Source organism: Nesoenas mayeri (assembly GCF_963082525.1).
Source record: "Nesoenas mayeri genome assembly, chromosome: 1".
NCBI lineage: Eukaryota > Metazoa > Chordata > Aves > Columbiformes > Columbidae > Nesoenas > Nesoenas mayeri.
Genome location: NC_137541.1, coordinates 88055391 through 88078462, shown reverse-complemented (window position 1 = coordinate 88078462; position 23072 = coordinate 88055391). Strand labels below are relative to the sequence as shown.

The 23072-nt window shown below is 40.0% G+C and overlaps 1 protein-coding gene across 1 annotated transcript in view; it reads right to left on the bottom strand.

The window, feature by feature from the left end:
- Positions 1–23072, bottom strand: part of TBX15 (T-box transcription factor 15) — a gene marked incomplete at both ends in the record, with an annotated part of 94545 nt that overhangs the window by 33198 nt on the left and 38275 nt on the right. The window contains one exon of the mRNA XM_080349620.1: positions 4237–4450. Coding sequence (XP_080205746.1) covers positions 4237–4450 — 214 coding nt within the window. The remainder of the gene's footprint in view (positions 1–4236; positions 4451–23072) is intronic.

The following is a 23072-nucleotide window of genomic DNA, read 5'->3' as shown; positions in this document are numbered from 1 at the left end:
ATTGTGGCAGCCAGCATTATTTTTTTGTTGATTTTTTTTTATTATTTTCATTTAACACAAAAGTATAGCTAAACTTTTCAATTTTTCTAGGAGAAAGCTGTTCAAAGAAGGAGGATCACATGCCTATTCCCAAACTGGATTTATCTTTTTTTTTTTTTTTCAGTAGCATAAAGCTTCATTTTCTAACCCTTAGGAGTCTCAAGATATCAACTCTTATCCATGCCCCTTGAGCCAGCACATGTGAAGTTTTTGTCAAGTTGGATCTGTCTTCAAAGTTGGCCTGCTCTGAGAGGAGCATGGGCCAGAAGATCTTCAAAGATCCCTTCCAATATAAATCTGTTCTCTGTTTCACATTTCAGTTTTAGAGAGGGCAATTCCCCATTAGGGAACAAGAAATTAAGAGGTACCAGGCAGGTTGTCTCAAACCACAAATGCAGTTCTTTGAAACTCTTCAGACATTGGAAATATTCCTGTACATATAGCTTAGTGAGCAGAAGTCAGATTATAGTTTAAAAGGACTGACAAAATTTAATGTACAGATTTCATGACCGTTTAGTGTAATGATTTATACACTGTGTAAACAACAACCTAAATAAGAGTAAATTTGCTTAAGAGTGGCATCTGCTAAATGTAAACCCTAAAATGAAGGGATGTGCTTTTCAATCGTAGTAAAAGACAACTTATCTGTTGACAGTAACAGAGTAGTCATTTCACACTCATAAAAAATGAGGTTGAGAAACTGCAAAATAATCTGATTTAGGTTTGCAGATTAAGTGTGCACAGTGTTTATAATATGCTTGAGTTTACAGGGCTGCTTGAAGTTCTCATTGCTATTTTATACCTTGTATTTCCTTGCATTTAAATCTGGTGCCAAAAATCTATTTCTTTATGAAAACAAACCTATGAGGAGAGAAACAGAGGGAAGGGAAGGGAAGGGAAGGGAAGGGAAGGGAAGGGAAGGGAAGGGAAGGGAAGGGAAGGGAAGGGAAGGGAAGGGAAGGGAAGGGAAGGGAAGGGAAGGGAAGGGAAGGGAAGGATGCCTTTCTGTTTCACCCTGCAGGGTGGGATCTTGTAAAGGAGAAGAACATCATCAAGCAGAAAAAAACATTTTATATATATATATATATATATATATATATATAATATATATATAAATATATAAATATATATATATAAAATAGTGATATAGATTCTGTGTGGGCAGCCAGTGGTGAGCCAGTTGGCCATCAGGACTCAACTAATTACAAGCATCTCCTTTCAGGGAGAAAGAATATTATTTAGGATTGTAAAGAATATATTATTTGCACAGTAATTTATGACTCTGTACTGTGATACATAGCCTTTTGTAAGAGAAAAAATTATCAAGGCTGGAGCTTGCAAAGGCAATTGAGAATGCTATTACTGGTGTTGCAGAAAAAAAACTTGGAAAGACAAATATTATTACAGTCCTTACAGGTGTCCCTACATCTATTCCCTACTAAAAATTATGAAAATACATGTTGTTTTGGAATCGTTAAAAAAAAAGTTAAGGTATCTTTCTTACCATGTGCTGTTAAGCACCTCTGACAGCTGCATAAATAGGGAAAGAGATTTAATCGACTTCTCCTTCAAAACGTGAAGAACACAACCTTTGAGCCAAAATCTAAGAAAACAAAAGCTTAAAAAAAAAAAAGGGGGGGGGGAGCAGGTAGAAGCAAAGAGGAAAAAATTGAACAGGGGAAGTGAATCTGAATGTTCGGTTCTGGGATGCTTCTTCACTAAATGGGGCTCATTTTTCCTGGTGCAGTACTTCACTGGAACTGTAGTTTAGCTGCATTGTGTACCCACATGGAAGAAACTATGTACCTCTCACAGTAATTCTTAATCAGCTTCCTCTTGTTACTGTGTGATTAGGGATGTATATCTATTGTTTCCTATGATAACATGCGATGTGGGAAGCTGTATTTGTCAGAAAGGCAACACAAATGGCAAGTTCCGTGAATGTCAGAACAACAGTTTTGTACGAAAAGTGACAAAATACACATTTCAGACAGTTCCAAGCAACAAATAAGAGTTTATAGCTTGAAGGCAGCAGAGACACTTGTTTTTTAAAAAAAAAAAGTTGCTTGGGTTTTGTTTGTTTGTTTTTAAAAAACAGCAATGTAGTCAATGTTGTAATTTCCTAAAAACTTCCAAGGATCTATAGAATCTTTTTTGTATGTGGGCATCAGTCTGACCAAATAGAGTTTTTTCATTTTTTGAAGTCATCCAAAGTATTTAATTTCTTTATGTTATATCTCCTCAAATATTTCACAGTGTGTTTTTTTGTTTTTTGTTGTTGTGGTGTTTTGGTATTTTTTTCATGAACACTTCCTTCTCCAGGAGCCCTGCCAATACTGCCAAGGTTTTTCTAAGAAGTTGTGTTCAGCTATTTGCAAAATTGCAGTGGCATTGATCTTGCAACTCTTTTGGTGACTTTTTAAAAGAAACCTGTAGTCAAGGTATGGCTTTTTAAGATCTCAGAAAGGTCAGATTCTTCATTCAGCAATATGTGAGATGCTGAGATCATCTTCATGCCACTGAGCTCTGGGGATTTTAGTGTGCACTGCTGTTGGTGGGCTTTGAGCTTTATGCTGCTGTTAAGTCTATCTACTCCATGTATCACAAGAGAATTAATTATGGTCAGTCCAACAAGTAACAATATATTATTTTGATTTTCTGAGACAGCATGGCCCAGGCACCAGGGCAACGAACTCAGAAGCAAGAAACTCGGTTCTTCCAGTGGGATATTTAATGATGATGAACAGATTGCTTAATCTGTTTAGGTGTCAATTCACCTCCCATGAAATGAGAATAATAATAATAATTTTCTCTTTATCTGCCTTGACATGTCTAGAGAAAAGGTGTTGTGTAATAGCAAATGTTGTAATTCCAGTTACTTTGTCTCTTCCATTTGAGGCAAAAGGGAAAAACCAGCAGCCTGCTCTGTCCTGATACAAGGTGTTTTCTGTGCCAGTTATATCATATATCTAAAAACAGGAGCTGATCTGGTTCTGATAACCTTTGTCAGTGATTATCTAGGTTGTTTGTTCAACACAAATTTGCTCAAATTACTTGCGCTTCTTGGGAATAGTGCTCACTTCACGAGAACACGAAACACCAAGTCTAGCTGACCTGGCAAAATCTGAGAGCTCAGAGAGGAAACAAAATTATAAACAATAGGAAACCCCTGGGTTTTTTTCCCCGAAACTTGGAAATTCCTTTCTGCACGTCTGCGGAAGGGGCAGAACAGCTCCTGGGACAGTCACGTGGCTTGCTCTGTTTAATTGCCTCTGTCCGTGGTGCTGACTTCCTTCTGTGCCACATCAAGTGGAATTAAAACATCGTTAGATGAAAACAGGGGCTAACCTGTTAACACAAACTTGTCTAAAAGTCTGGGATCCTTTATAGTTTGAGAAATATAGACATTTACAGCTAGGTTCAAGTTGCATTTTGGTGAACAGATTTATAGCCTTTTTCAATAGCAGACAGCAATGAAGATCTTACCTTTGGCTAACGGCATGGCAGGGTGAGTTTTTAATTTTAAAATAATCTGGCTTATTAGTGGCTCTTCCTAACATCTGCTGTTATGGTATCAGTTGCAATAGCAGAGGGAAATGCTAAGCCCACACATTTTTTTGATACAGGAAGTCATTAACATTTTATCTGTTTAGAACTGCAGGAAGAAATTCATTTGGTGCAAAGGTGAGTTAGAATTTTGCTATATTTGGGATTAAATTAACTGGCTCATGAAGTGCTATAGGAACTTGAAAGGAAACTCAAATGGCTCACCCCCAAATTCATAACTTATCTTAAATTCAGTACAGCCAACAGCACAATGATCATTTCCTGATTTATTTGCTCAGAGGAAAGGCTATCCTCAACAGTTTCCTGCAGCTGCCAGTTCTCCTTTGGAGCCACTGATTCAAGCAGCAATATGAAATGACTATACCTGTCTTAGGAAAGCTAGTAGGAGATACAGCTGTGAAACTCTGACAGTCATTTAATTTTTCCTACATATTTATGCCTTTGGCTTATCAAGAAGAAAAAAGCACTCTTTTTCTTGAAGAAAAAACAAACAAACAAACAAACATTTCTTTTGTTATGACCTGGGTTTGGGGGGTCTTGGGGTGGGGGGGGTTTGTTTGTTGATTTTGTTTTGCTTTTTGTTGTTGTTGTTTTGTTTTGTTTTTAACTAGACAGACAGAGGTATCTTACCTGCCTGCTTTTGTGATGATCATCTCTGTTCCAATATCATGAAATCTTTTCCAGAGGTCAGCACACTGCAGCTCTACCTGAATCTCTTCCATGGATGAAGGTGGAGGAGGCTGAGGGCCTGAGCCACCAGACGTAAGGTCCGAATGGGAGCCAAATGAGCAGGATGTCCTTTCTGCCAGCACCTCTGTGTCTGACCCAGTGCTCTGCTCTGAATCTGCAAAGTAAACATACCAGGTAAGACACTTCAGCTCTACCTGCTGTGAGTGGTAAAGGGCAGGAAGAGGAAAACCAACAAGGGTGGTGCTAAAGAACAGTGTAATGGCCATATATATATATGTACACACGCATGTAAATTTATAGGTTGTTGTGATTTATGGTCTGGTTTGGGGCTTTGGGTTCCCACCATGACATCTGGCATTTTTGTGAAGTTTTAGAAACAGCTGAAAAAAGGACCCTCCACATAAAATGTGAATAGTAACAAACATCACCACAATGCTAGGAATGGAGTAAAAAATACAGATGATAAAATAGAAATCAAAAAAATAATTCAACCCTTCTTTTCAATCCAAGATTAGATGAGCTCAGTGGAAAACTACATTCCACTAAATTGAATATCCTCCCATGCTATTATTGAAGAGATGGTTATTTTTAAACAACATTATTTTTTTCCTTTTAATATCCTTATCATCAAAAATAATGAGCATTTTTTAATTTTGTTATTTGGCAACACCATTTTGGAGATGTGTTTTGTTTGCTTCTATAACATATTTTTTGGAACAATGATATTTCCTGAGAAAATAACCATGCAGCTTTTGGTGAGGAAAATGCTCTAGGCTACTGAAGGAAAAAAAGGGGAGATAGTAAACATATGGAACAGGTTATCAAGGAAAGTAACTGAAGCAAACTGCAGAAAAGAACATGAGACAACCACCTCTCTTTATGGGGGAGACGAAGAAGAAATCTTGCTCAAAAAATAAGCAAACAAACAAAAACATGAGGTTTGACTAGTTTAAAAGTCCAGGTTGGCATGTTGAGTTAGATGGCCATTTCTTTGCAAAAATAGCTAATCTATGGATTAGTTAGATATGGTATATATGTGGTCCTAGCTCTCATACAGTACAACTGTGCCAGAATTTTGCAAATAGCAGTGTTATTTTGCAACACAGTACACACCGATGTTACATCAAAATAATTCACTATACATTCTGCAAGGCAATGTGCTTATGTTTTGAACCTGATTTTTAACACATTGGCACTAGCACTGTATAGAGGATTGACAGAGGAATAAAGTGATGTGAAGCACTCGGTCAAATGGTTCAAGAAGAGCTTTGTAGATTTCAAACATGATACAGAAACAGTAGTTTAGATTGTCCTCATTGATCACCTAAATACAAGCATCATAGTGAAGTAAGAAAACAGCTATTTATAAGTTTTCTCTGCACTTCAACAAATAAAGAGATATCTTTGAAGGGGAAATTCAAGGAGACAAAAAGTAACAAACTGTGTTAAAAATGTGATCAAATCACCCCAGCTAAAATTCCTTCTGTACAATGAAGTGCCAGAAACGTTTTAATAACCCTGAGGATGTGCAGGCTGAGCGTCATATTTACAGTGCTTCAGAGAGACAGGATCTCCTGGAGCAGCGTGCTCACCAGAGCAGAGGGCCATAGTAAAGAAGTGGCTGGGGCTGAAGATGCCACCTGGAGAACCACCAGCCCCACCTCCTGCCACATGTGAAAATTTCTGGAAAATTCACACTGCTGCAGTGGTATGGACATAAACTGTTTGGCTGATAGTATATGAAAAGCTTACAGCCCTGGTGCAATCAGGAAGCCTTTATCTTCTATGAGAACTGCAGGTGAATATGTCGTTGGATAGTGTACTTGCTTGAAGGATGTTTTTAGTGAACTTTGCCAACAATTTAGACAATCTGGCTGTACGAAGCATAAATTCTGTAGGACATTAGAAAGGTTCAGTATATGTTGCTCCCAATTCACTTCAAATATGGGGTCCTTTATGTCCCCCACTGACTTCCAAGTTGGGCTGGAACAATAATAGGTCCAACCCTCTAAAGGAGTGGAAACAAACCTACCAACAGAGGATTGTTCCATGGCAACCAGTACTACACCAAAAACTGATATCCTAGACACAAGCTGATTCCAGATAATATGAGATAACCTGCTGGGATTATTCTGTGACCACGAGAGAGAATTAATCTGAGAGTACAGAAGGGCTGAGACGTTTAGTCCCTGCTTCAGGAGCCCAATGATGCAGGACCTAACTGACCCTTATCTGTTTCCTCTAGCTCAAATTATTCCACCTGAAAATGTTGGTACAGGTAAGCCTGAGTAAGGGTCTCTATGCTTAGGTCATTTGTTTTCTTAGTGATGATTAACCAGTTTTTACTTCAACAAAAAGCAAGACTACTTCACAGATCACTGTAAGAGCTGAAGCATTAACCAAAAGTCTTACATCTTCTCTGAGGTACTAATAAAGTATAGGAAAACTACAGAGGGGGTCTGAAGAGACTGGACCTAGGGAAAAGCTTCCAGCATGAAGTCCTCCTCCCTGCATGAGGTACTAACCTGTAGGTTTGCATTTAAAAAGACTTTTAGGCCACATCATCTGTGCTTAGTTCAGGCACTCAGAAACTGTGCATCCTCTGAAGCAGTATGGTAAATGGCCAATAGATGGCACCTGGCTAGATGCTGTCCCAGCATCATTCCAGCATTTCCTGGACAGCCTCTCAAACTGGGCATGTAGCTGGAGTCTTGGGGAACCCTGGGAATTGACCAAAATTGCATGCTGCAGAAAAATATCAGAGACTGAAGCCCCCTCTGACTGATTGTATGCCAATGTCACTTCACTGACTTTAACAGAGTCTTGGAGGGTTTTCTTTACAATGACAGAAGTGGAGGGAGAGCCACATTCTTGGATATAATTTGCCATGCTGGCACAAATAAAAAATTGCAAAAGACATTCACTAATTAATGATACATCAGTCTCTAACCAACCATGCAGTACCCCAAAGTGACAATATAAGATTCTCTGCTTTTGCAACCTTGCTAGGTTGCAATCTGTGGTGCTTTTGGGCATATCTTAGGTAAGTAGCAATTGAAACAGTTCTATGTTTTTCTCTGGCTAGGATACAGTACAGTTCTTAAGAAAGTACAGTTCAAAACCAAGCTCATCCATTGCTGGCAATTAGCGAAAGTGAGAGCAGATGCAACTGAGGCTTTTAAACCTACAGTATTCCACTGGACTTTCAGTTGAGACAGTCTCAGGACAAAGTGTTCGTCATTGCTTTTACAGACATCCATGAACTTGCACCTTCTGATCTTACCTACCCTTCTTTACAAAGTACTTCCCGTCACCTGTCTGCTTGAAGAAGACCCCTTCCTGCTGCACCATAGCTATTGAGGTAAACATCTCCAAAGCTCTTGCTGATCACACAGTTCATATCACTCTGCCTCTTTCACTTCCCCCTTCTTGCAAATCTCTTCTAAACCCATTCATTTCCGCTCATTTTCTCTGTTCCTTATGTTCTTTTTTTTTTTTTTTTCCTGATAGAATCACAGAATAGTTTGGGTTGGAAGTGATCTTCAAAGATAATCTAGTCCAACCCCCCTGCAATGAGCAGGGACATCTTCAACCAGATCAGGTTGCTCAGAGCCCCATCCAGCCTGGCCCCAGGGATGGGGCATCTGCCACCTCTCTGGGCAACCCATGACAGTGTTTCATCACACTCATCATAAAATCCCCTGATCTGTCAAAAAGAGGCAGGCTCTTGCAAAAGAGAACGTAGCTCTCTTTCACTGTCTGTGTGCAAAAATACTGTTCCCTTTCTACTACCCTACTAGATGGCTTCCCATAAATCCCTTCTTGCCACACTGACCACGTATCCTGCTACTTTAGTTTAACAGTGTTGGACCTGGAGGAGAGGAAATTTCTCAATACTTTCAGCAGCCTTTGAGCCTACCAAGAAGACCACAGGGTCACTTTCAGAGCTCCCAGGAATATTGTGGCCATTGCTGAGATTACAAAGAGAACACTAAACTAGTTCAGATTTTTTCTTTCTTAATCCCTTTCCTATTTTTACTATCTCCAGATTGCCCTGGAAATCCTCAGCTCATGATGTCTTTTCATCCAGAAATTCCCAGGCTTCTTGTTGGCAGATACGAAGGAAACACCATTCTCACAGGCATGTTGACTCTGAGGTCAGCATCCCCACTGAGTGCCCCAAGATGATGGAAAATAACTCCAACCAGCCTCCTGCACCAACACAATGTGTTCTAGGATCAGAACCTGCTTGTACAAAACAGCAAGCTGCTACTGTCTGACTTCCTACTACAGCTCAGCTGCCTAGTATTCTTCATGTACATTCCCTGCTTTTTTGTCAGTCCGGTACAAGAGGCAAACTGGTATGCGAGACACTAAAAGATATTAATTTCCTAAGCAAATTCATACATGGATCTTCAGCAGAATTTTCTCTGCAGCTGGAGCACAGCAGGGATACTGTGCCCCATATTTAACCACTAAAAAAAAAAAAAAGGACCACTCAGTTTGTAGCTCATGCATTCAAGAAATGTTGTACGAAAGAATGCAAACTGCAGGAGTGAGGAGTGAGAACAATATGACATACATAAACAACTACCTACCCAGAGGACCCCAAAAGACTTATTCTCTTCCTCTTTTTTTGTTTTTTTTTTTTGGAATTTGCATACATGTAGATATCTAATGTCAATCCTGTCAGATTCCAGTAGCATAAAGATTTTTCCCGGGTGGAATGTGGCAGCTGTTACAAGCTGTTAGGCTTCTTTTTTTTTTTTTTTTTAACTGTTTATTTTTGTTTGCAAGGTTTGTGAACATGTAGTGCAACAGGTGGTCTTTCCCTCTCCCCTGCAGTCGATTTGCTGGCAATCAGGATCTGCAGACTACAAAGAAGGTGCAAAATCCTGGACATGCATGGGCAGAGAAAATTCCAGGGACACTGCTTTTTTCTCTTTTCCTGTGAACTCAGCTGAAATTAACAGAGAACAGACACCTTGTTTCTGCTGCTGGTTGCAGACAGATCTCATGGTTCTTTTTAGATTTCTGAGTTTCAAACTGGCTACTGCCACTCCACAAAATCAGCAGCATGGGAACAATGCATATAGCAGTATAACATTACTGGAATCTGGGTATAAAACATCAGGGCCCTATGAAAGTGAAAGAACAGAAACTTGCTAAGTCTGAACAGTTTGGAAGGGTGGTAGTTCATCTTGCCATGGTATGGTGGCTGCTGGTACAACTATTTCAGGCATACAGCTGTTTTCCAACAGTAATTAATAATTGGGCAGAAGTTAAAACAAAGATCTCTGTAACTTCAAAATTACACAAGATGTCTGGCTATGGTAAAGACAGCAGTCACAGCAGAGATGAGGCAGTGTGGAGTTCAACAGAGCCATTCAGATTAGCATGGTTGTGAGCCTTTTACACAGCTGATCTGGCAATTGCTCTTGCTGTAAGTAAAGGTTTCTAAACACTTCCCAGGTGATTATAACCATATGCACATGCTTCACACAACAAATAACACAAAAAGAGTTCTGCAGGTTTTCTTATATATTGGCTTGTCCCCCTGAACTGTTTTCCATTCCTTCACATATCCTAGTATATTAATTGTACCTTCATCTGGCATTAGGCCCATTACCAACTACATATAGCTAGAATTTGTAGTGTGTTTATTGCTGATAATAGTCATAGAATTGTTTGGCAGGGACCTTTTGAAGATCATGTAGTCAAATCCCCAGTAATATTTCTTTTGATTACATTAGTGACTACAAGTTGTAACCAATATCAGAATTTACTGATCTGAGAACAGTACAAGTTTGTCTAGACCCAGAACTTCATACATACTAATGCTGCATTGCGATCTCAGCCAAAAGAAGCATTTGAGTAATTTCCAGCCTGAGACGCTTTTATGAAACCACAACAGGACAAAATGGCATAAATATCAGCAAGTCTTAAAAAGATAAAACTGGAAGATATTGCATATGTGGGGAAATATGGCACAGACAAATCCAGGGACTTGAAAACTGTCACGAGTTAAATCAATGAGAGACAAGCAGAAAATGAAGTGAAGAATTCCTCTGACACTTTAACCTCAAAGACTTCTTCATCCTCCTAAATTATAGTTTTATAAGGTGTTTTGATGAAATTACTTGAACCAGCAAAGCTTGTAAAATACACCCAAGCTGATGGCTGCCCTTACCAAAACAAGGGCTGAGTATAAGGCCAGCAGGACATGGAAATACTACACATCTATATCTCCATGGCAAACACAACTATTAAACTCAACAAAGGGACACAAGACCCAGCAAATAAAAAATCACCCTGATTCACTGGTATGCTCCAGCTGCTCTGCCTCACTTCAGCAATGCAAAACAGCTGTAAGTCTAGTTTAACCAGCAAGTTAAATTGGGTTTATGGCTTCTCAGCATTGGCAAAGAAGTACAAAGCAGCTGGGGTTTACTAGTATACTTAGACCTGGGGATTTGCCCTCAAAAGTTAGTGCTTCCTCCAGCCAGGAGAAAGAATATCAGCCAGAGTCAAAGTTTAAAGTGATTTTTTTAATCTCACAATCTTTTGTACTTTTTTAAAACACTGAGAAAAAGAAAACTTACACATTTTGCCAACATACACTTTAGGACCAGACATTCAAGAAACCAGCTCCAGTTTTGAGCTGCATCAGCTAAAAATGGAGATGCTGGCTGCTGGGCTCTGAAGTCATCCTTGGCAAATACAAATTCTTATTACAGAAGTGTAAGCTGGGTGACCAAGAGTGTTCTGAGTAGTGTCACAGAACAGGATTTCTTCGTAAACTTGATACCCAGTCTCACCATGTTCTCTCAGGAAAACTGCCTGCAACTCTTCAGTCTGTGCTTTAGACTATCCATCACAACTAAAAATATCCCATCAAATGGATGTCAACCAAAAACCTGTTCTAAAAACTCTCCCATCTCTGGATTGAGGTAACCTCTTTGCTTAGAAGTATGTTGTAAGCACAACCTTTCCCCAGCAGAGACTTCTACCAATCACATTTCAGGAGAACAAGCCCCACTGAAGTAGCAAAACTTGGAGTCATTGTTTGATGTTTTACTGTTGTCTTTCCAGAAAAAAAAAAAAATAGCTGGAGCCTTCAGTATCTCCGACTAGATACTGAAGGAATCTAGAGGAAAATGCAATTTGAAATTTCAGTATAGAAGAAACCAAGAGATTTCTAAAATTCCCCAAGGAAATTCTCTGCAGCTGTCAGTCAGGGCTGCTGTAGGACAAGGGATCACCAGCACAATCTCACAAAATAACTACTCAGTAGCAAATATTCAGAAAGCCCATACTTAAAATGGTAAAGGGCTTAAAAAGAGTATGCAGAAAAATAAGATTCAGTTAAATCAGGAGACAAAATAAAAGAGCATATCATTCAAGAAAATGAAAAACAGAGAATGGCAACCTTTAAAAAGATGAGAAGTACAAAGGAGAAAGTGGGATGTTATTAAAAGAAGAAGGAGGTGAAATTGATGACAACTTTAATCTGGCCAAGATCCTGAACTGTACAGACTACAAAGAATTTCTCTGGCCAATGTCCAAGAGTTTGTGTAAAATTAAAGAGTGGAAATGCACTTGAAAGTTAGGAAAAGCTAAAAAAAATAAGATATCAGGCATTAGATGCACTATATGCTGTAGCCCATAAATATGGAATCATTATTCTTATAAATAAAACCATACAACAAATATTTAGAGACCAGCCTAAACCAAAATGTTGGTTCTAAATAACCACAAATTGTGCAGGAGTCTGAAACCAGATCCCAGCTCTGTGGCAGGCCCTGCCCTGATGGGAGTGGACACAAGCTCTGGGACAGTCTGTTTCTGGATTCTGCGGCTTGGACTGCACTCTGCCAGCCAGGAAAAAAAAAAAAAAAATCAATCATTTGTAATAAAGGAAAATATGACACAAGATTAATGTTGCAGAGGTACCTATTCTCCCTGAGACCAGTGTGAAATCACCAAGAAATTCAAAATTACTGCAATGTCCAGAAAATATTGCCATATTTTTGCAGGTATGAATACAACTCGTTACATTACATACATTACATATGTTTCCCTATACCATGTTGGTTATCATGACAGCAGTATCAGGGAGTCAGCTGGCATCTTAGCAATGTCCAACACTTTCCTGAGTCCTACCAAGGTCCTGGCACTGCTGTCACACGGCAGTGAGTTCCACCGTGTAACTGTGCACACAAGAGGAGAAAGAGTCCTTTTTCACTTTAAAATGCATTGCCTTTTTAGTATGAGTGTTCATTTTCTTCAGTGTCATAACAAAATAAATACCACTCTATGTATTACTTGTATTTCCTTTCTAAATGAAACCATTTCAAAAGGAAATTAATCAGGAAGTTTCCATGTGAAAGGTTTTACAATAAAAATGAAGCTCCATTAAGCTGAAGTTTCAAGTTTAAATTGTTTGTTTTGTTCACAATCTACAAGTTTCTTTTGGGAAAACAGTAATTATCAGGCTAGTCCTGTGGAACTGATGCTTGGGTTTATAATAGTTCAACAAATCATTAAACTACATTATTTTCATCTACATGCTGTATTAGCCAGGGTGTCTTTCAAACCCCCCTACACCCTTTCCTGAACCAGACTTTGGAAGACTCTCTGCCCTAGTACAATTTTGATTGCTGTCTAAACTTCTTGACTGTATTCCAAATCATTTCAGATTTTATTCATAACTAACCTTCTCCTTGACTCTATACATTTTAATTGCTCTCTCTGAATATGTTCTATTTTTATTACATACATACACACGCACACACAAAAACACACAACTGTATGTATGGGATTGCTTTCTTAAAAATATATTTGGCTTTTAAATCAGTGATCTGCCACTAGCTCACATAGTAGAAATTACAGTAATTTCAATGGTACTTTCCGTTGGGAAGTTTCTTGTAACCCAACATTTTGTTTTCTGTTTTGATCACCTCTGCAGAGTGACCAGATGTTTTTACTAAACAATGAGCCTGGGACATTTTTCACAAACGATAAACATGTTCTTCCTTTTATTTGCTTCACATATGCCTGATTCACATCCAAACCAGCCAGTTTTCCTGCCTTTGACTATGTAGCCATGCAGGTAGGGTTGAGAGAGAAGATTCTCCAGAAGCACCTGAGCATGATGCTGATTTTAACTTCTGCTGTTTCAAGGCTGAGCCAGGAACATAAAAAAAATATGTTTAAAAGTGATGTGAGAAAATGGGATGGAGTTAGTATGAGTTAATGGGAGACAGAACCACGAGAGACTGAATATGCTACAGCACTGCATTACGAGAGTATGGTGCATGGACTTGGAAAGGATGCATTAGAAGCTTTATTCCAGCCCATGCTATGAAAGGCAATTGTGTCATATAAAAAAAATTTAATTTGAAATCTGAAATATCAGACACACATGCCAAGCCATAAATGGAATCTCCCCTTCCACTAAAACCAATAATGTACCTCATACCAATTTGAAACAATTATCTTAACAACTTGAAAATGATCAGATAACTTGCAAAAGTGAACGATGCTTAAGATGAGCTTATTCACAGAAAGTGTTAAAACTCTAGGAGTGCTCAATGTTGCAAAAGCTGATGCTTCACTCTATATCCAGGGAGTTGTACCAGGCACTGATGTTTAAGAACATAAAAATTAAACCACTGTCCAGATGAGCTGAAAAATCAAGGTATGCAGCACATCAACAGCAGCTGTAGTTGTCAGAAGACAACTGATGCTGAAACAGACCTAGGGGTAAGAAAGGACAGATGAGTGGACTTCCATACCGTGGCATTTGGTCAGACAAAAATAACCCTGTACCATTCTGTGCAGCGCATACAAAGACAATGCTTCCATGTGAGCCAAGCTGTGACTGCATTTAGCAGCCAGGGTAGGAGGAAGCCCTGTAGCCAGAGATTGCCATTTAATGTACAGCAGAGGAAGGAGACACTGAGTTACACTCCGCCTCAATCCAGCAGATAGTCAGGATGAGGAAGGTGGCGGGGACAGAGAAGCACAAGCTTCATACCCATGCTCAGAGGTGGCACAACAGTGGGTGTAAGCAACAGTGCAACAAGGAATGAGGTCATGGCTGAAAGAGACTCTTGGCTGTCCCCAGCTCCACCACAGCAATTAAATTAAATTAACCTTACTCAAAAGCCAGACAGTCTGGACATCAGCTCTTGAACACCAACTATTTCACTCTGTAGATCTGCTCCTGTCAGGCTGCATGACTTGTTAATGCAGGTGTTGCCAGCAACTGAATTACATAAAAGATCAATATTCTACAATCTCACAGCTTCCACAGAGCAATAGCAGCACGAAACTAGTTGTTTAGCCTGGAGGATAAGTCCCAGTGCATGTATTCTTCCCTTAACATACATGCTCTTTGGACGTGTATTTGTGGCTTGGCTTTTTCTCTTTTATTTTACTGTCTTGAGCTCAAGCTCCAAAAGTCACATCCCGACACACTTTGCCAAGCGTGACCCCACAAGTCAAAATCCCTACACACAGTCACAGGTACTGATTCCAAGAAGCACACACTGCTGGACTTTCTTGACTTCCACTGAACCATCCTGATTTACACCTGCTGAAGCTATGGTCCCAAATGTAATAACACCTACACTGCACAGTTGTCCCACATGTCTATCCTATTATCCAAACAATAGATGTACCAGCATGCATGTGCACACATCTTCCAACATTCGGCAATCACAAACTTACTCTAATAATTCCATAAATTTCATTTGTCTTTACAGAACTCACAAGCACTTCATCTATAAATCCACTGAAGAGGTGCATAACCTTTTCCACTTCACTGAAAGAAGTATGTACTCTTAAACTGGTAGAACTAAACTATTTCATAATCCATTCTTTTAAAACCTTTAAAAAGCACGTAGTACACTTGGAAAATTAGATGCATATTTTGAATTTACTGAGCTTTTTTTCCAGTCATCTTCTCTCTGAAAAAGTCAGAGTTTTGACAGTAGGAAGAATGACTTGTTGTGTCTTACTGCAGATGAGAAGAAATATCATGTATTCTGCTAAATTACTTTAGAACTTCTGGTTAGAAAATGAGGATGAAATTTTCTTGTGGAAAGGAAAACTGCAAAATTCTCAAAATTTTCAATCTCAACTACAGGTAAAAATGCAAATATTCCATGTATTTTTGAAGTAGAAAACAAGAAGAAATTGCTTTACCATTAACTTGTACTTTAGCCTTCATAACATAAGTTTAAAATTAAGTTTGCCTATCTCAAGTGTGCAAAAATCCCTGACAGCTAAAAGAATATACATTAATGTAACAACAGCTTCTCAGGGTTCTGGGCATCTTGGAGTATCAGCTCTGAATGATGTGATTTGTTCTACATATCTCACTATGCTGTTAACTATGAAATTGAAGGGTAAATATAGTGATAAGATCATTAACCATTCTTAAACAGATGTAGAGGTAAGACATTGATTTTGCAATCTTCTTGTGCTTCCCAAAAAGCCCTGTTGAACATGACTCTTCTGTCCAGCATTAGAGCTTGCATACTGAGAAACTCCTCCTGCAATTAGGGGTTTCCATCAGAAACAACTGCGGCACAGAAAAAACTGATAGTGTGCTACTGCAGAAAATACACACAATGGAAAATCAAAATCATCCAACTAGAGCCCAGAGATGGAAAGACAGCCATTGACACCAACACACCAAGAATTTAGATATCTACAAGTTCTTGTTACCATTGAGCATATTGCACATGAAAGGTCTTAATGAAAAAGTATGCAACTTTTCTGATATACAGGTGATCACTCACATCCTTTCCAGGTGTTGCTGTAGATTTATCTTACTGGTCAGCTCTAAAGTCTCTTGGAAGACCAAAGAAGCAAAGCAGAGTTTTAACTGTCACTGGGGTTTCATGATGAGTGGAGTATAAATGCACAAGCAGCCAGTTAGCACATCCCTTGTTGGGCGTCTAAACATATTATTTCATCACTTAATTTATAATCTCTGGCACTTTTGTGCATCCTCTACATGCCCTTTTTGTTGCTGAAATGCTGCCATCTGTGGCTCATAAGCTCCTTTCAGCCCTTCCCATCCTACAGCATGTGGTGGTTGGAGAAAAGCACTAAACTGATAAGAGATCCACCAGTCATCATGAGGGAAAAGGCAAAGCAAAGACAGTTTCAAAACAGCATGGTTTCCTCGCCATCTCTTCACCTTCACTTCAATCACACTTTGGTCACCTTCTTCCTGTGTGGTAAAATTTGATGTGAAAAGCAGCTCAAGCTTTTCTCTAATGCTGCTGAGCTTGACTGTGTGGCTACAGGAGGACACAGCAATTTCCTCTCATAGTTGTGAAGCCCCACAGTGATGCTTCAAAGCAAAACTGTGACCCACCCCTTCCAGCCTGGAGCCCAGCAGGGTCTGAGAAGCAGCTGGGCTGCTTTTCAGTGAGAGGCATTATGGAAGGCAGGGAAAGAGAGGGAGGGAAGGGAAGGGAAGGGAAGGGAAGGGAAGGGAAGGGAAGGGAAGGGAAGGGAAGGGAAGGGAAGGGAAGGGAACAAGGCTAAAACTGAAGTTGAACAAATGCACAGAGTAAGAAAAGAGAAGGAAGACACTGGGAACTAGGGCAGCTTGTTGGAACGGGATTCTTGACAGTGAATGCTGTAAAGAGAGGACGGTGCAGGAAGTATTACCAGCCAACACCTTACACCTTCTCACAAAACACCTCAGAGGTTAGGCAGAAGGAATGACAGTGAGCAAGGCTAGTGTCCTCAGTGCCATGCAATTCTTCTTCTCCCTTTCCACAGCTCTCATCAGTCTTGCTTTCTATTGCAGGCTGCAGGTATGATTTGCTCAAGCAGATCAGATTATTTCCTTCTGTGTGCCCCAGGTAAGTAAAGACCTCTTAACCCATCTCAGCAGCTTGCTTGCCCACTTCCATTTCATGTCAGAGGAAAATATTAACATAATAGAGAAATGTGGGACTGCTTCAGCAGGATCCTCTGTTGCATGAGGCATCCAGAATTCTGGCTGGAGAGTCTGTTCTTTCTTTAAATCTTATGGTGTTTAGGTGTAAAGAAACGAATATTAAAAAGCCTTTTGACCACCTGCAGACTCCTCTCCCAGCTCTGAGCAGACAACACATCTCACAGTATTCCTCGCTAACAACATGGTATAGTTGTAGGCAAGTTCCACTGAAGCATAGAGGAAAAAAGTAAAACAAAATAAAATGAAACTAAACGAAACAATACAATACAATACAAGTGGCTGGCTGAAATCGAACAGCTATTTCCTCGGTTGAATCTCAAGGTGTCTTTGCAAAATGCCAGTTTTGCAGCCACAGGTATCTTTTTACTGCTAAAACAAGTCAGGATATTTACAGAAAGGCAAACGCACTTTGGCTGCCCCACTGGAAAATAGGAGCAACACATTTTCCTCAGAAGTCAGCAAAGCAAATGCAACATTAAGTCTTTTACATCCCCTGCCTCTTTATTACTTTCTCTGCAAATGTAGCAAACCCCTCACAAGTTCATTATATCAAGTATTTAAAAGACTGCTAACTTCCATTTGTATATATTACTGTTAAAAATGTGCTTTTCTTGCAGGGAAGACACAGCTAGAGAATAACTGAATCCACTGTTTACTGAGTGGGAGGACCAGAGAAGGTCACATCCATGAGACATGCTTTGTGTAATAACTCTGGTGTTTCTAAATCCAGCAAGGCATCTCCACATGGACTTATAGGCCATGAATACTTCTGGGTTACTTCAATATCAAGCATGATTCCGGCTTTGTTTTTCTCTTGAGTAAAAGATACCTTACACTGATTGGCAATCAAAAAGATTCGGTAAGAACCGGCCATGCAGAGAAGCCCTTGAAGCACAGGACATTGCTAAGGTAACCTGTGGTGTCCCAGTCACATCTACCCCACCCACTACCACTACACTCATCCACCCTCACACTCCTAAGATTTGTACTGCTCAGGACCCTTGGGTTTCAAGCAGCAAGTGGCCATGCAGCACTCCCTGGAGGGACAGGTGGCAGAGCACTCCCCACGCCATGACACAACCAGAAGGCACACGTTGTCCCTCCTGGTGAAACCTGAGCCACAGCAATCCTCTCCTTCGGGAAAGTCTGTGACAAAGAGCATTCCCTCACCCCAGGAAAGACCATGGTTCTCTCCTGCACGTAGCACAGGGCACATGCATCGGCACACCCTTCCTGCAACTAGCCAGTTGTGGTCCACCTCTGAATGTGGCGTCATGCTGTTCCCTTGCTACCCTGCACCTAACTCACTATACAGCAATAAGTGTTGTCAGCTATACTTAAGAGAAATAAGAATATATACCAGAGGGTGCTACAGCTGCTCCAGCCATTCAGTAAAGGTACTCTTTAGTTGTTGTTTTGCAAGGTTCCCCTTCTTTTACGAAACCGGTACAACTCAAATTTCAAAGTCTTTCTCAAAAGACTTCAGCAAGTCTGTACAAAGCTTTGTTTGGAGGTCCACCACAAGCCTTCTTCTCAGCAAGAGTGCACCTCTTCCCTGACACCCAATCCTACCCACAAGGTACTACAGGAAAACATTATCTGACTGGGAAAAAAAGCATTAAAAATTCACCCTTAGAATTCACCCTCCAATGCTTTTCTCTGACACAGTTTATCTAAATTAGCTCATAATATGTTCATAATTTACCAGGCCAGAGATTCAAATACACTAAAATTGGTGTAAATAGCTATCTGTAAACATCACATCTGCCATGGAACAATTTTGACCCTGCTAGGACCTCTTATATAAGGATCTACCTGGACTCAGGTAATCATTATGCTAAACCCCCAAGAAACACACAGAAAGAGACAATCTTTGCTGCTGAGGACAAGAGTAAGCAGCCAGTTTGTGCAGCAGGAGGAGGAACTAAGACTCATCAAACTCATCTTAAAGAGCGACCACTATGCATCCATGAAGCTGGGGATAACTGTTATATACCCTGAGCTGCACTTGATCTAGATTCTGATCTGGTGCTGAAAAACTCTGTAACCCACTAGCTATGTTCTAAAGACCTGCTAGAGCTAATGCTGTGTTTTCAAATCTGAAATTAGCTTTGTGGAAATAAATTGACTGAAGCAAAGCTAAGATTTTAAAAGCCTACCCAAATGCTCTTCCATTCTCTGTGCATAACAAACAGCATCATCTTTAGATCCAAATGCTGTGTTTTCCACCCTCTTAACTTTAAATGGACATGCATACAGGTAATTAAAACACCTGGTACAACATTCATATATTTATGACACAAAAACATACCAGTAATTGTTGCAGGAATGTTACACTTTTTTTTTTTTTCACATGAACCTACATTTTTTATCAAACTCAGGAGGACAGAAGGAGCAGCAAGACTTAAAGCAAAAATGTTTATACTTACACCTACTTTCATCTAACTCTTTATAACCCCTCTAGGGGTTATAAAAAAGTCTCAGGTCTATATCTGAGCTAAAGAATCAGCTGTTTTTCTTGTAACAGTGATAGAAGAGTCAAGAAAACCCTGTGTAGGTCAGCTTGCAGAGAGTGCTACACAGTACTAACAGCCATTAGACAAGAAGATAATTAAACAAATAAAAAAAAAACCCGTGTTCTCTCAAATCCTTCTTCTGAAAAACTGCATGAAAAAAGGAATGAGATTGAACATTGCTAGGACAGACATCTCACTTTATTTTCAACTCTGCCAGCTGCCCACCCTGTCTGTGAGATCTGTGATGAGTCATTACCAAAGATTATCCATGCCTAGAGGTGCGAGACCAGATCTTACACAGAGAGCTGGAGTTTCCTCTGGGTTTGCTGTATAATACATTTCTCTACAAAGCTCTGAAAAGTCCTTTCTCTTTGACTTGATTTCTTAAAACACATGTAAAACTAGCAGGCTGTATCTGCATTAAGAAACTGATGTAGCATGAGCAAAACCTATGCCTTTTTATGATAAATCCTTAAGATTTGTCAGCACCAGTATTCATATGATTTGTCAGTACTGACGTCATGTCTACTACAAGATCACTGCACGGTCTTGCCACAGTTGCATTTGTGTAAAACACCATTGTGAGCCTAAACTTCCCAGCTTGTCAGCTTACCCCTCTGCTGTATCACATCCCTGCACTCTCTTCCCTTTTTCTAGTACATGATACAAAAAAATGAAATATCTCCTTTCAAGGACCTGCTCAACCTTTTCTGTCCTCCCTTCACACCCACAGAAGGCACTGAAAGGCTTTCAGTGCCAGCAGTTATTCCCAGAGTGCTGCAGGTCTCAGCAAACATCTCTATGACTTCTCCTATGGGACCTTTCACACAGTCAGGTCATTCTTCTCCCTCCAACCCTTCCTTCAGACTTACCCCCACCAGACCCATTTTGGAACAGTTACAGTACAGCTGAGCTCACCGCTCTCACCCACTGATAAATGTCATTTAATGGGGAAAATGCTCAAGCATAACGATGCCCCTGTAATTAAACTACTACAGTCAAGTTTAAGCTTAATTTCCATAAACACACATGCACACCAGCAACTGTGAGTGAAGTGGATGAACTGCAAGAAGCTCATCACTTTGTCTTATTAGTTGACAAATTAAGTACAGTGGTGCTGGGGTCACGCTATAACACACAAGCACCAGGGACCAGAGCTGCAATCGACCTTACAAACTTCTGTGTTTCTTACTTTTAAAGCCTAATATGCTGTGACATTCCACTAATGCATGAAAACCAATATTTGCTTGCAGGAGGCATTGTATTAAGAAGACAAGAACAACTTCCCAGTTGCCTCAGTTAAGTCAGGAGATGCTCCACAGAGTTCAGCATCAATCTGTGATTCCCCCACTCCCACTGTATACAGGACTGAGCAGAGCAGCTCAGAAACTGTCAGGGAACTAAGCAGGAGCTCTGAACATGAAAATCTACATGCAGTGAATACTGCTTCTGTCCCAATCCCACACACTGACCCACTGAACAAGTCCCACAGACTATGTGCTGCTATTTCACTTTCACAGTGAGAGTAGCACAGCACTCAGCTTCAGAGGAACTAAAATATGTGTACCTCCAGCTATAAAATGTTTGTTTAACTGCTATACTGAGCTTCTAGAGTGGAGCAAAGCAGCCTTCAGGCTGCTTAGCACCTGCCCCCCTGTTTTTTCTGATTTTATTATATCTCTTTTACAGTATCATCACTATTTCACACTTTCTTTCACAATCCTTAGACTGTGCACTCCTGGTGATTTATTGCATGTGATTTCCTCCTATTTATTTATGCACTCAAATACTCCACAGCTTTTTATTTCAAAGGTTTGCAAAGCACTCGAAAGAATTTGCCAGAAATGTACAGGTCTTGAGCAAAAAACGTGTTACAGTTCATACAAACCAATCACACAGACCAGCACAGTCTGCCTAAGAATGAACAGAGCTTTCAAACTTTATAATGCAGCATGGTTGCCTTGATAGTACAAACCACCATAAAGCGAAAACCTCTGTGGTAGCACAGACTGATTTAGTACAGATCCCAGTATCTCAATAGATGTTTTAATTTCTGCATACAATTTAAAGTAACTCTGTGCAGAATTTCTCATGGAAAACTAGCATATTTCAGCTTCTTCAATGAGCTTGAACAATTTCGTATTTATTTTAGACCAAGGCTGGTTTGAGGGTGTTTACACAAGGGTTTCACGTACATAAGAGCAAAGACACACACATCTACTTACATACAATGCCCTTAGACCCCTGCCAGGAATATTTCCCTGTGCCTATGCTTAGCTGTTCTAATAGAAAGTATCCTGGGAAAGTCCAAACTGAGTTACACTTACCAGAATTGCTCAAATCTGAGCCACTCCCTTACAGGGACAATGATTAATTTGCAGTTACTACCTCAAAGTACGACTAAATCCATAAAGATTCACCATCAACCAGACTGCCTTCCTATACAAACACTAAACCCTTGCACAGAATGCTGAGTCAGGCTCACTCATGGTGCCTGAAGGACTTGCACGAACCACTTCAAGTTATTGTTTACAGCATCGCTATTGGCTTTATAGTAGGAAGATCCACCACATAGTCTTAAAACAATTTCACCTTGTTAATGCTAGCACCAGTTCAATAGTCTTCACACGCATACATTTGGCTGAGAAAGGACATTCCACCCTGCACAGGGCTATCTTGGCTGTGGAAGGAAGAAGCCAGGTTCCACAGAAAAGAGATCTGAAAGCTGCCATGGACATGAGGAATCTGGGCAGCAAATCCCTTCTCCCAGGCTATATCCCTTCTCACTCTTCCCCACTTCCTTGCCACAGGCAATGACGAGTGGCTGCCTGCTACCTGAGTGCTCAGCAAAGCAAACAGACACATCAGGCAGTTTCCTTGCTCTGCTCCTAAAGTCAGAGCATCCAGCAGGGACCATTACAGGAGAAACACAGGTGAATTTTATGTTCAATTCTGTTATTGTCTCAGGAAAGGTAACCTTCAGACCTCCTACATTGAACACTCCAAATTTTAACTTTTAATATCATAAAAACTTGTTCCTTAGACAGGTAGGGCTCTCTGCTCTCAGTAGTTTTAAATGGAGCAAGCAAAGTATGATGGGTCAATAGGAACAAGAAGAATACAAGGACAAAAAGGGTGGAAGAAGCAAGATGAAAAGGACCTGGAAAGACATAGTGTGTGGAAATAGATGATGTTGTGGTGTTATGGCGAGAAAAATAATTTAAGGGAGGAGAAAAGAAAAACAAAAACAAAAGCCAAAGTTGTAATGAAAT